This window comes from Aythya fuligula, chromosome 1 (assembly GCF_009819795.1).
Source record: "Aythya fuligula isolate bAytFul2 chromosome 1, bAytFul2.pri, whole genome shotgun sequence".
Classification (NCBI taxonomy): Eukaryota; Metazoa; Chordata; class Aves; order Anseriformes; family Anatidae; genus Aythya; species Aythya fuligula.
Window position 1 is genome coordinate 45,476,641 of NC_045559.1, and position 13,332 is coordinate 45,489,972.

A 13,332-nucleotide genomic window follows, 5' to 3' on the forward strand; every position below is an offset into this window, starting at 1 on the left:
CTTCCAAAGTACTTCTTGGATTTTTTTGACAATAGAAGCAGAATTAATTGTATCATAATTGCTTTTTGTACATTGCAAAAGTTTAATGCAAACTTATTTTTCTTTTGTAACAGGTTCTGATTGTAAATCTATGGCCGGACCAGTTAGTTCATCACCTGAGATTAGTTTGAGATGGGAAAGTGGGCCCAGTGCTATCATACATTCTATGCTGGCTGTAAAAAATGGTTTTCTCCAGTGTCATGTAGAGAACTTCAGTGCTGAATTCCTAACGTCTTCCCTCACGAACATTCAGCATTTTCTAGAAGATGAAACTGTTGCAGAAGTGATGCCTATGAAGATAAAAGTTTCTAATGCGAAGATTAATTTAAAAGTATGTTAACGATAAGCTATTTGGCTGCTTTAAAGAAATTGTGTTCTTATTTCTTTGATGATAACCTTCTAATCTGGATACAGTTAACTTCAAAGAAACTGCTATCATACTCTCTAAAGTCTTTAGATAACAGTAAAACAATTTAAAAATCCATAGATTTGGTTAACTCTATGGTACGCCTAGAGAGGAATTCTCTGCATGACCAAGCTAGTTACATGAATTAATACTTTGTACTTTTTTCCATCCTTTCCTAGTCAGTTTTGTAGAGTGACAAGATCTAGGTGTATTACAGGTAATGTATACCAAATTCCTGCAGGCACAGTGTGCTTTTTTGTTTTGTTTTGGTTTGGTTTGTTTTTGGTTGGCTGGGCCTTTTTGCTTAGCATGGTGATGGTATTTTAATTACAAAACAGATTTTTGAGGGTAATTGTCTTTCTTACTTAAAGAACAGGTTATATAATGAAAGTGCAATACAAAAGAAGGAAGAGATTACAAGAACTACAGTTCAAACCAGCTGAATACTGCTTCTTAGAACCCAGATTTTTCTGTTCTGCTCTACTTAGAAACAGTTACCAAACAGTGCAAGCTTTTCTCACCACTCTCGCTTAAAATAGTAACACTAAGAGGACAGCGCTACTCCAGTCTTCCAGGTGATATCCTTTTGGACACTTAAAAGGAATGTCTGTGCTGCACAACCATTGGATTCAAGGATGATTACACTTGGAAAAAAAAATCATTATAACATTGCTTTGGAAATTAATAATCACCCATGTAAATGTTGAATATAGCAAGGACTGGAGTAACAGCTCAAATTGTGCATTTTAGGCTAAGGCCTTGAGTCTGTTAAGATTCTTGACTGGAAGGTCAACTGTTACCTGTACAATGTTCTACTCGGACTTGAATATCAAAATCCACCAGTATACCCTCCCTACTTGGTGCAGCTTTTCCATTCCCTGAGGATTCTTAGACACTCCTTTAGGGCTATTTCTGTACCAGCAGTAGCTCAAGGACGTTCTGTAAGAGCTGTGAATCAGTTCCCCAGATTTTGGTGCATCACAAATGTGAATGTTCAAGTGCAGAAAGAAAAGTTTCAATATAAAATAACCTAAATTTTAAAAACAGAATTGTGCTGATTTATTGGCAAGAAAGCAGACTTAAGCAAGCTGCTCAAGAAAACAGCTGTTTGAGGTAGGGAATGTGCATTACTAAACTGGCAATAAGGGTCTTCTTGGCAGCGTTAGCATTAAAGTGCTCACTCAGCTGTGCACATGTCACAGTGAAGCTGCTCATGATGGCTGACGGATGGCAGATTTGAGACACAGATGATTCCTTTCCAGAGCACTGTTGGGTAGTAAAGAGTAAGAAGATATGGTTCAACTCTTTATGCTGCACTGACTATTCAATACTGTATTTTTTTTTTTTTTCTGAATGGGACTTGATGCAGTGTGTTTCCTGGAGAAAAAAGAAAATAACCTTCCTTAAACTCGATTTATTTTTGCGTTTTCTACTGCAGTCTCAGTGATGTTTCAAGAAACTTTGTTACACCTCAACAGCTTTCTTGCTATGTGCTTAATGCTGATGTGTATAGTTTATGATTATACTACATTACTGTGCTTGACAGGGATAATGAACTTAAAAATGTCCTGTGGAGACCTCAAAGGAAGTAATTTGTGTCATTTCCCTTCTGATGAGTATAATAATGTAACTGACCTACAGCTGGTATCATCCCAAACTAAATTCTAAAATGACAAAATCCCCTTAAGAATGATACATTTCCCTTTGAATCTTTAAATCATTGAAAAGAAAATCAGATATAGTGTGGGGTTCTTATCTCTAACTCTGAGAGCTCCTGAGCTAAAGAACGTCTTGAGTTGGGATTTAATCTTATTGAGATGGCTGTAAAAATACTTTGAAGTATTTCAGTCAGATTGTATATAGAGTTCAGCGAATTTACTCAAGAGATACATATAGGCCTTTAATATGATCCACAGAAAAAAAAAATGGAGCGGTGGAAGACCTGTTAGAAACTTCTGCTCTGAAATGTTCTCTTTCAAGGTTCATTAAGTGAACTTATGTTTAATTTAACATCTTAGCTATTTTGATTTCCTAGTAAACTCATCTTTGAATATTTACATTTTTTTAGGATGACAGTCCACGTGAAAATCTCAAGGTATCTGAGTTAGTACCCATAAAACTACATATTGACATACTTTGGATAGAACGAAATGATGATGGCTCTTTTTTCATTAGAGGTTTGTATCTTCCTGCCACTGGATATCTCAATATTATAATCTAATTATTATTAGCACTGTTTTTTTGTGTAGATGTCTCTAATAATGAAAAAATAATTGCTGATAATTTGTGTAAGTAGTGTTGCAATAAACCTTAATTCTAAGAGTAGTTAGAAGAAAGTTACCTTTTTGAGTAATGCATTGTTTGTGATAACCTACAGCTGAATCAATCTCTGAGAAATAGAAATACGCATATAACTTTGTATGTTTCATAAGTGCATATCACTTCATCGTAATAAGTCTCAGATTCTTTCAAGATCAACTACAAATCAAACAAAAAGTTTAATTTCTTTACAGTTAGCCAAGAGAGTTCTGTGTTATCTTCGTGTTTTTGTCTTACAGGTACTAGGTAGAACATATTGTAAAACAAAAATTTACCTGAAAAGTCCAAGTAACTATTTTCAGTTCTGTATATTATGGTAGCATCTTGGCAGGTCATGGCTATGATGGCACTGAAACTTGTATTTTGAATAAGGATTTAACTTTGTACCTTTTGTGACCGATGTATATACTTACATTTTTTTTCTACGTGTATAGGCAAATACTAAATACTGTTAACAAGGCAATACATTTAGAGCTAGAACTTCACTGTTGTCTTTCACATATATGTCAAAGAATCACAATCTAGGTTGGAAGAAACTACAGGAGGTTATCTGGTCCTTCTCCCTGTGCAAAGCAGAGGCAATTTAGATCAGGTTGCTCGATACCTTGTCCAGTCAAGTTCTGAGCATCAAATAGGTGATTGCACTATCTGTCCTAAGCAACCTGTCCTAATCCTTGGCCACCCTTATGGTTAATTTCATAATTAATGCCTACTTAGAATTTCCTTTGTTGCAGCTCTTCTCTCATGCTACCTATCTTGCCAGAGGTGCTTAAGGACTTCACAAACACTTCTCGGAAAGTCTAGTCCATAGTCCATCTCCTCAATATCCTTTCACTTGGCAGGCAAAGGTGGCTTACAGATCACCCCATAGCCTTCCCATCTTCAGATTAACAAATGCATTGCTCTTAACCTCTTATTTGTACGTCATGTACTCCTAGCCACAATCACCTTGGTGGTCCTCTGCTGTCAGTATCTTTCTTACACTGGGGAATCCAGAACTGGATCCAGTACTGCAGATGTGGTATTACTGCTGCTGAGTGTAGGGAGGGATAATAACTTCCTTCATATGGTCATCTACACCTGTGGTAGTGCAGCCTGTGCCTAATTGACCTCGGCTGTGAGGGCTCATTGCTGACTTACGTTCAACTTCTTGATCACCAAGGCCTACAGATCCTTTCCTGTAATGTTGCTTTCTGTTGATTTTATCCCTGTCCTTTAGTGAAGTAAGAAGTTACTTACTCTCAGCTGCAGGACTTCACACACGAGCTGAATTTCTTGAGACTCCAGCCAGTCTATTTCTCCAGCATGTTCAGGTCCCTCTGAAGAACAGTCTTGCTCTCCTTGTCAGTCACTTACCCTTCAGTTTGATATTGTTGACACACTTGTAGAGGGTGCACCTGCCCCTTCATCCAGGCCCTTAATAAATTAATCTGACAATATGCAATGTATTGTATCACTTGAGGAAGAGGAGGTTGCAGCGTGATCTTAATACTGCCTTTATCTACCTAATGGAAGGTTATAGAAAAGATGGACCAGACTACTCAGAGATGCATGGTGGCATGATCTGTTTGTATTTTAATTTCTCCACATTATCTAATAGACTGAACACCTTTAAATGCTTGAAAAATGCATTTTGGTCATCTTTAGATACTAGACATTGGAGGAAATATGAATTTAACAACAAAATTTGGAAGAAATTGTTTAAGAAAAAGGAATTTTAGACTATTAAGAATCGTGCCCTTGTTTTACCCTTGGTGTATAGCAGTATATTTTAATAGAAGTTATAGTGCACTGCAGTTATAAATGCTAGGAAGTTTCCTTAATAATAAATCTTTAAAGTTGTTTTCTAATTTAAAAACTTGATTCTGCAAGTTTATCTCACTGTCTTCAAATATAAATACAGTCATCAGATCTAATTTGGACCTGCAGACATTACTGCAGTAGCAATATTAATAGTTATCAAACTTGTCCTCCCTGTTCCACTGCATGTTTCAGGCACTGGAAAATGAAGATCTGAAATACATAGTTCTTTAGATACACTTTCTGAATTGCAAGCTCTGTTGTCTTCATTGTATAGCTAATTACTTAGGATACATATTCTGTGGTGATAATAGCATTAAGTATAAAAATGTGGTAATTTTCTTTGAGCTGGAACATGCACATACAGTTTCTTCTTATGCATTCTTTCCTTTCTCTCTTCCTCTTATGCATTCTTTCCTTTCTCTCTTCCTCCAAAAGGGTATACTATTTTTTTTAATTTTATTTTGAATTTTGTATTTATTATGTGTTAGCTGAGGTGCTTTTATTTTAATGCTGATGAAAATTAAACTTTATTAAAAAAATACAAAAACCTAAATGCTACTCTCAAGTACCTTTCTCTGTTATAGACCATCAAAGAGCAAATGATGTGTCGAAGATGAAGAACTCAAGCAGTGCATTGCAAGAAGCAACTAGACCTGCTGGATTTAAAACACAGGACCAAGCCACACAGACTACTTGTGAAATTCCCAGACCTTTTAAATCAAGCAATGATTCAGATGACTTCCTTAAAAAAGAGGTATTGAGAATTCCTTCCATCCCCCAAAGTTGCAACAATCATTGATCATCACAATTGTTAGATTATCTACGGGTGGGCTGGGAGGGTTTCTGTTTAGACATCTGAGCTGGAAACTATGAATTACAGGTAATAAAGTATGGTTCAGTACATAGGCATTCAAAATAAAATGTAATACTACTTTCTAAATTTGGTGGTAATACACTGCAGACTAATTTTTCCCCTTTACGTCAGATGGAGTTTTATGAAGAAGCGGTTCACAAACTGTGTAATAACCCTCTCTCATTTCATCTGAACATCTCCCTGATCCTTGCACAGCACAACTGCCAAAGGTGAAGGACTAGATGGTTGAGTCAGGTCCTTAGTAACCTGTCAGTCATACATGAATTTTGAATTGATGGTGAAAAAAATCACACATCACTTTAGCTTTTTTTTCCCCACTGGATAACAATCCCATTCCTGGAGCTCAGAACCCAGTACTATTTCCACTCTACTCCAGAATGGAAATGGTGTAACTAAAACATAAAGCCCAGGGTATCTTGCCTTTTGATCTGTCTCCATCAGTTCCCTCCATGTTCCGCTGTCATTACTTCGGTATCAGTCAGCTGGCCCCAACAAACCTCAACCAATCAATGAATGTAACCATTGGGATATATTATTTTAAAAGATGCTGTAATGGAAAAAGTCGGCAGTATGCAGGAATATTAATAACGTGTTTCTAACCTGGTCATTTCAGCTTCTTGAAGAAAACGAATGTCTCAAACAGGAACTAGCCAAAGCTAAAATGGCTCTTGCTGAGGTCCAAATGGAAAATGATGCCCTCCTTCATCGTATAAAGAAGATGAATGTTGATCATCAGTAGGACAATGTTCTGTTGGTGCGAGGCATCAACAGAATTTTGGGTGATCACAGCATCTGAAGTACTCTTTGTGAATTGCTGGAAGACATGGTTATTTTTTTGTCATGAAGTTTTTTCATCACAAACAAAATGTTTGTGAAATAGCTACTATTCTGAAATTATCATTAAACATTGTAACTTTTTTCAGCCTGTTTTAAACCGAAATGACTTTGGAGAAATCAGTTTATACTGTACTTTATTAATTTACTGAAGAAAAAAAAATCATATCATCTACTTTTAATATTATCAAAGGAGATGTTATTTTTAAAATGTTTTTTGAAAACCGGATGGCTCAGCAATGAAAGAAGGTGCCTAGTTGCGTAACTGAGTAAAATGTACCATGCCTCATTAACAAACTGTACCTCTGTTTGTTAAGATTATGTTCTATTATTACCAGAAGATGTCTGTATAGGAGGTTGCATTTGCACTATGATGATATGTGTTAGATCCTCTAGAATAGTATAGCTACTGAAAATTTAAAAAAAAAAAAAAAGTCCCTAAATTCAGTATAATTTGCCCAGAGAGGATTTTAAGAATAATCCTCTGGTGCTATATTGTTCCATACACCCTTTCCACGTGCACTCCTAAAATACCACAGTAAATGCTGGAGAAATTAAGTAAGAGGGCATACTACTGGGCTTTCCTCCTGCAGGGAAGTCCACTACATCTGTACAGCTAGTCTAATTTAGACATTCACACATTTGTTTTTCTCTCTCTGTGATGAGGATGATAGCCCTGCCATAGGATCCAGCAGTTTGTGAAAGGTGAGATTTGAGCCATTTTGATTCCATGTCTGATTCCGTGCACTTCATCAGACATGACCAAGGATTTGGTCCAGTGTATTTAAATATGTAATGTCAATGCTTGTTGGGGGGTGGGGGTGGAAATTCCTACAGGGATTCATTAACTGTATATTGCTTTTTTGATTATATATATACATTATATATTTAAAAAAAAGCTTTAGAGAATAAATTACCCTATGAAATGGTGAGACTACGTAAGATGTAACTACAATTTAAACCATGGCTGATTTGTACAAATTCATAATTTTCAGCTAAACACTGGTAAAGATGGATAAATAAAAAAGCACAACACTGTAAAAGAGAATATCAGAGTGTGCTTCTAAAGAATTTTGGAAACAACATACAAAAAACATACATGTCTGTAAGAGATTGTTTTCACTAGAAGTAAAAATGATTGAACATTTTAACTAGTGACCTTGAATCTGACAACTAACAATATTTTAATTACTACCACAGTTGGTTATGCTCCATGCGATGTTTGAGGGAAGTTTTATTTGTAGATATGCAGATAAAACTCAAAAATACTTAGTATCCTATGGTTTGACTTTGCATATTTAATTGAAACTAGTTTGATAGCCTAAACTAATTTTCATCAAAACTTTTTGGAGGACATGAAATTTTCACTGCTGTAAATAGTTATTGAAAGTATGTAATTTTAATCAGGGACTCTATGGAAGAACTGGTTCAGGCACTATTTAAAAGCCTGCCTCCCAAAACCATAGTTGAAACTCCCTTTATTACCCATGGGAACTTTTATCTTATTCAGAATAAGATAAAAAAAAAAAAAAAAAAAAAAGAACAAGACTGTTTCTAAAAGAGAAACTTAATATGTGCATTTCAAAAAGGTATTTAAGACAACACAGTATTAAATATAGGTAGTGCAATTTAACATGAATGTCATGTCAGATTCAGGGGAGGAGTTCTCAGCTGGTTGAATTCTGGTTGGTACTGTTAAAGTCAGTCATTCTAACTCAGCTTACCCCTGCCAAGCTCTAGTTAGAATTATTCTAAAGAAAAGAATGTATGGAGTGGTTAGTAGCATGTGGCTGGAATAATATGTTGAGACTTGTTTAATTTTTAAAAAGAAATAAACAGCAATATTAAACACCTCTTTCTTCTTACTGCACAAGCCAGCACCTGTTTCTGTTAGCAACAAAAAACAAAAAAATCCACAACCCCAAAAACAGCTCTTTCCAGTACAGATGCAGAAATTCTGGGTGTCACCTTCTTGTACTTCATTACAATTGAATGCGTTTCTCTTCAGGGCAGTTTTGTAGTAGTGAGTATAATATGCTCATATTATGCTCTATATATCCTCATATAGAGGGTATGTTTGCTTGTGGATTTGACACTACTGAGAATGATAGTACTGTGTCACTCTGAAATGAGTTTTGCTGTTGAGACTGAAGTACAAAGGGAGAGAGAGTTTATTAATATCCAAAAGAATGAATCTAAATGAAGCCTTAATAGGTTATCCTAAAAAATGGTGATTAAAAGTCCTCGGACTAAATAAAAAGATTTACTTCATTCTCAGAGGTCTGCTAGTGTTCGTAACCTCCATAACTCCTACATGTGAGATTTGTTCCATCAGTAGAGCCTCTTAAATGTATCTTGACCTTTTATTCTGCAAAGAACGGTAGGGAACAGTTTGGAGAATTTCAATGTGTGCAGAAAACTGACTCCAGAAGGTTTACAGGCAAACTGTTACCAAGTTTTATTTTACATTTTCTGTGGAAATTTAAGCTGGTCTACATGTTAGCCTAACACTCCTACAACTTACTTAGAAACACTGTTCTAAAGTCTAATAGCATGTCAAGCTAGCTCACCTTGAAGAGGCTGTGCACTTTCTCAAGAAAAGTCATTGAATCATTTGGCAAGCATTGTTCTAGTTCTTACATTAACTCTTAACATACCAATAAGCACCAATTTTAAATCTAAGTTATATAGCCTTACAGAGTTACTTACAAAATACCTGTTGGAGAGGCAGTGGTGTGTAGATCCCAGCTATTCTCTGATGTCCCTGTTCCTGCTTCATGCCAGTAGCTTTTCCTGTCCTTGGATTAAGCCCACTGTGGCCATTGTTAGAAGGAACCATGGCACTGGCTGGGAGGGAACTGATTTTTTTTTCCCTTGCCTGCATCCATTTTCCCTGGTCCCATTAGCCATGTCTGTTTATCCATAGGCTGTCTCCCCTAGGAATTGGTTTAGAGGCTTAAGTGGGAATCATAATTGATCTCTAAAGGATAATTGCTAGCTGCAGAACATTTCCTAACCATCATGTGGTGATGGTTATCTTTAGTCACAATAAATGTAAGGGGAACATGATGATCAAAGTAAAAACTTCTATCAAGCATCTACAGTTCCAAGAGTACAAAGCATGCCAATGTATTGCAGAAGTAAACAACTCCAACTGACCAGATTTGGGGTAAGTAAAGATGGAGAAAGCAGTTTTTGTATAAAAATGTTCTTGTACTGGTCAAGTTCTAAAAGCATTCATCACGAAATGCTTGAAGTAGTTTTTAAACTCACTGTTGATATCTGTGAATTTTGGAGAGTACTTTGGGTTTTGATTCAGGTATTGCTTTAAACCAATGTCTCTCTATCTGTTGTAGGAACTGAAAATGACTTTGCTAATATGTGTATATTATGCATATATGCAACAGAGTGGGTACTTGCTGAGAAATCCACTAATTCATCCTTCCCAGTAGGGAAATGAGCTTTTCAGCAGCACTGCGATACTACCTTATCTTTTTCTCTTGCAACCTGTACCATTTCATTTCAGCTGACAGCTTTTGAACAGCAGCCCCATTGCCTCAGTTAAGACACCTAACTTTGTGAACCTCCTAGCAGGCTTTAGAGATGTGCTTCAGCTGTGCAATGTGTGGAGGCAAACATGGATTCTAACGGTGCAGGCAATTTGCACTAAGGTGCACACTTTAGTGTTGTGGCAATGTACCTTCCGATTTTCTATTACTTATTAACCACGTGGAATCAGGTAGAATGAGCAGCACAAAGATCAGGTGAATCAGTAGTAGGTAATGCAAAGAATGTACAGGGAAAGGTTACCAACACGATCTTTTGCTGGAGGATCAAAACTCTGTTTCTCAATTAAATTAATATAAAGCATCAATCTCAAGGTTAATGATAATAAATAGGAGTTGTTTGGTCACAGTTGTTACTATTTTTTTTTAGCATTCTTATGGAAGAATTTACATTTTAAAGTCTCATAATTCTAAAATTATGTTGTCTTTGAAATTTAAGTGAATTATTTAATTTTGATGGTCTCCTCAGTGTAAGTATGGGGCCAAACCTGTTGTCACTTCACTTTACAAGCTTCAAACAGTTTAAACTTCTTCATAAATGTAAGCAAGGATTAGGCATTTTATCTTTACATTGTCTAACTAAAATCTTTGCTTATTGGCTAATGTGAATTTTGTATATGAAAAAAAAAACACACAACAAACAAAACAACACTTTTTTTTGAAATAGGTATTTTTGCAACACTAAAATGAAGATTTACAAAAGATTTTTTTGCAACTTGCAGCTTCTCAGATATTATAGAACATCTTTCAAGTATGCCACATGACTTTGCTAGCTGAAACAAACTGCAGGAGTGAGTGAGTCTTCAAAAACCAACTGAACTCTTCTAATAGCCTGTGTTCCTACCCAAAGGAAGGGGAAGATTCTGCGTTCCAAAGAGAGAACTCTCTCATGTTTCCAGCTATTTAAATAGGTAAACATTATTCATTTTGTTAAAAGGTCATTTGTTTTTTATGCATCACTGCCCAAACCACACCTAACCAGTTACATGAAAGCATCTCTATTTTGTTATCACCTCCTTTTCTGTTGCTGTCACTCTTTTTAACATGAGCAGAAGTGGAGTATCTGCATTTCCTAAAGCTTTTCCCCTGTAATTCCAGTGCTAAATCTTGCATCGTTTAAGAATTTCTGAGGGCGTAATTTTGGACATAAAAATAAGTTGCACCACAACTAGGTGAGGAGCTACTGAAAATGCTGACTGCCTTGCATAGTGTGTGGGATAAGGACTAATGCTGTATCTTCCGTGACAGTAAGGCAGTAGCATGGGGATGCATGAACTAGTTAATGCAGTTCTTCTAGGCTAGGGTAGGTTTGAAACCACCATGACTTGACTCAAGCTGGATGATTGGTAAGCATCTCAAACATCAGATAGATGCATGCACAGATGAGTACTTCAGAAGTGGTAGTGTGAACAGGTAAGGGCTGAGTAACGAGCCTCTGGAACAAATCTGGACGTCTTCACATTGTCTCCAAATCTCAGTAAGCCATTACCATGGAAAGTGCAACTGCCATAAATTTTACAGTGTAATGACATTGCACTATTAACTATTGTTTTACTAATAAGAAAAAATAGTGCTTAACAGCTCTCAGAATTCCGAATTATTCATTCATTCTCCTTTTAAACACGAACAAAACATGCTGAGCAGGTTTGCCCTCACCTAGCTACCGCTAGATGGCAGTCCAAGAAGTCACTTGTAGATTCATTTCCTTCTGGGAACCAATCTGCTTTGTTTCTTGACTCATGAACAGTCTCATTAAACCAGAAAATGTCAGGTTACACATTTGGACATATTATAAACTTCTGATGATTAATTTCATAGCATGATTTTTAACTCAGGCTTTTTTCACTTTTAAGTTAGATAGCTATTCCTTGTGTCTACTAACTTCTTTATGGCATATTCATGTTTTCTTTAAATAAACCATATGAACTGCCTGAACGTTTAAAGATTTTATTTTCCTTTTTAGATTTAAATTATAAAAATATAATCTTGTATACTTTTGGCCTTTCATATTAAAATATTTATCATGGTTGTAGTGCTTTCTGTTAAAACAGAAAGTTTGGGATTTTTTTTTTCTATCTTTTTCCTAGGATTGTGCAGATGAACAACTCTACCTTGACATCATCAGTTTATTCAATTATCTTGCTAACTAGAAAACCTCTGATTTTATTTATTCATTTTTAGTAAATGGAGGATATTTTTTTTTCTGTGTTTTGGGGGAGTAACAATATATATTCTCTTGCAAATGCTTACCTTACCCACCTTCACCAGATGGTAATGTAACAAGATAGTTTATGTTAACACTGTAGTGTGTGATCTGGAGTCATGTCTTTTTATATCCTGTTCAGCTTTCCAAAAAACATACAGGCAGAATGACTAAGCAGAGAAAAAAAGCAATCTATATAAAATTTACTGTAGGAATGGGGCTGCTTTATTTTTGTCAAATAGTTGGAAAAAATAACATAGCAAGCAGATGTCTTTTCATTCCACTGGAATCTTAATGTGGTTTGTTCCTTCCACTTTTTTTTTTTTTTTTTTTTTTTTTAATTTTAAGTAAGAGACTGCAATTCAGGATAGGTATGATGGAGAGGTTTGAGGTTTTTTTTTTTTAGGTGTCATGCTGCAATGCCACATGGTAGAACATGTTGCAAAATTTGACAATATATTTGGCAGTATACTGGACAACAACATAATCACAGCCACGTAATCTGAACTGAATTTGGTGTAGAAATGAGGTACCTCTGCTCAAATTTAACATGAAAAATCCTGAAAAATCATTTACATCTAAAACAAGATTTGATATCTGTGCTAGAAAACAATCACAAAAAAAAAAATTCTATTTACACACTTCTTGAGTACAATAGCTTTCTTAAAAAATTATAAGAAATTCACCAGCATTTCGTTACTTATCCAGAAGTAATGCAAGAAAAATGGTCAGTTGCAAACGGTCATTGAGAAATTCCTTACAGCAGCATCAGAGCTGTTTGCTTTAACTGTATCCTAAGCCCTCCTAAATCACTAACAGCTGGCAACAAGTAACTCTCAAGAAAATGGCAAGTTAAAAGTTCCCAACTCATATTCATCTGAAGGCATATCTGAGAGAGTTCGTGACCTGAATGCTGAGGCTCTTAAACCTTCCTTTGCAATTATCAGAAGTATTTTCAACTTATACCACAGGAAAGTATTCCTTCAGTCATATCATGAAGAAGATTTTAAAAGACTCTGTGAAATGGGGCTCAAGAAATATTGCAGTGGAAACAAACAACGCAGTTTCTCTTTTTCTTTGCCATTATGCAAAACGTGCACTCTGTTCAGCTCCTGTAAGTCACTGCTGTCAGAAGAGGGGAGGAAAAGAGTATTTGAAATAAGTGCAGAGAAAACAATACATTAGAGCAAATTCTGAGTAACTTTTCTAAGAAAACTTGTTCCTATCCAGCTGGATTGTTGTCATCCTTAAGGTCATTGTGATTGCCTTTATGTCCAGGGTGCTGCAG

General features: G+C 35.8%; 1 protein-coding gene across 2 annotated transcripts in view; it reads left to right on the top strand.

The window, feature by feature from the left end:
* The window catches only part of UHRF1BP1L (UHRF1 binding protein 1 like), a 56,957-nt gene extending 49,120 nt beyond the window's left edge, over positions 1-7,837 (top strand). For both annotated transcript variants that reach the window (XM_032183238.1, XM_032183248.1), the window contains 4 exons: positions 114-370; positions 2,514-2,622; positions 5,152-5,321; positions 6,055-7,837. In XM_032183238.1, the coding sequence (XP_032039129.1) occupies positions 114-370; positions 2,514-2,622; positions 5,152-5,321; positions 6,055-6,180 (662 nt within the window). In that variant the 3' untranslated portion in view covers positions 6,181-7,837. The remainder of the gene's footprint in view (positions 1-113; positions 371-2,513; positions 2,623-5,151; positions 5,322-6,054) is intronic.
* Positions 7,838-13,332: the final 5,495 nt, after the last annotated feature.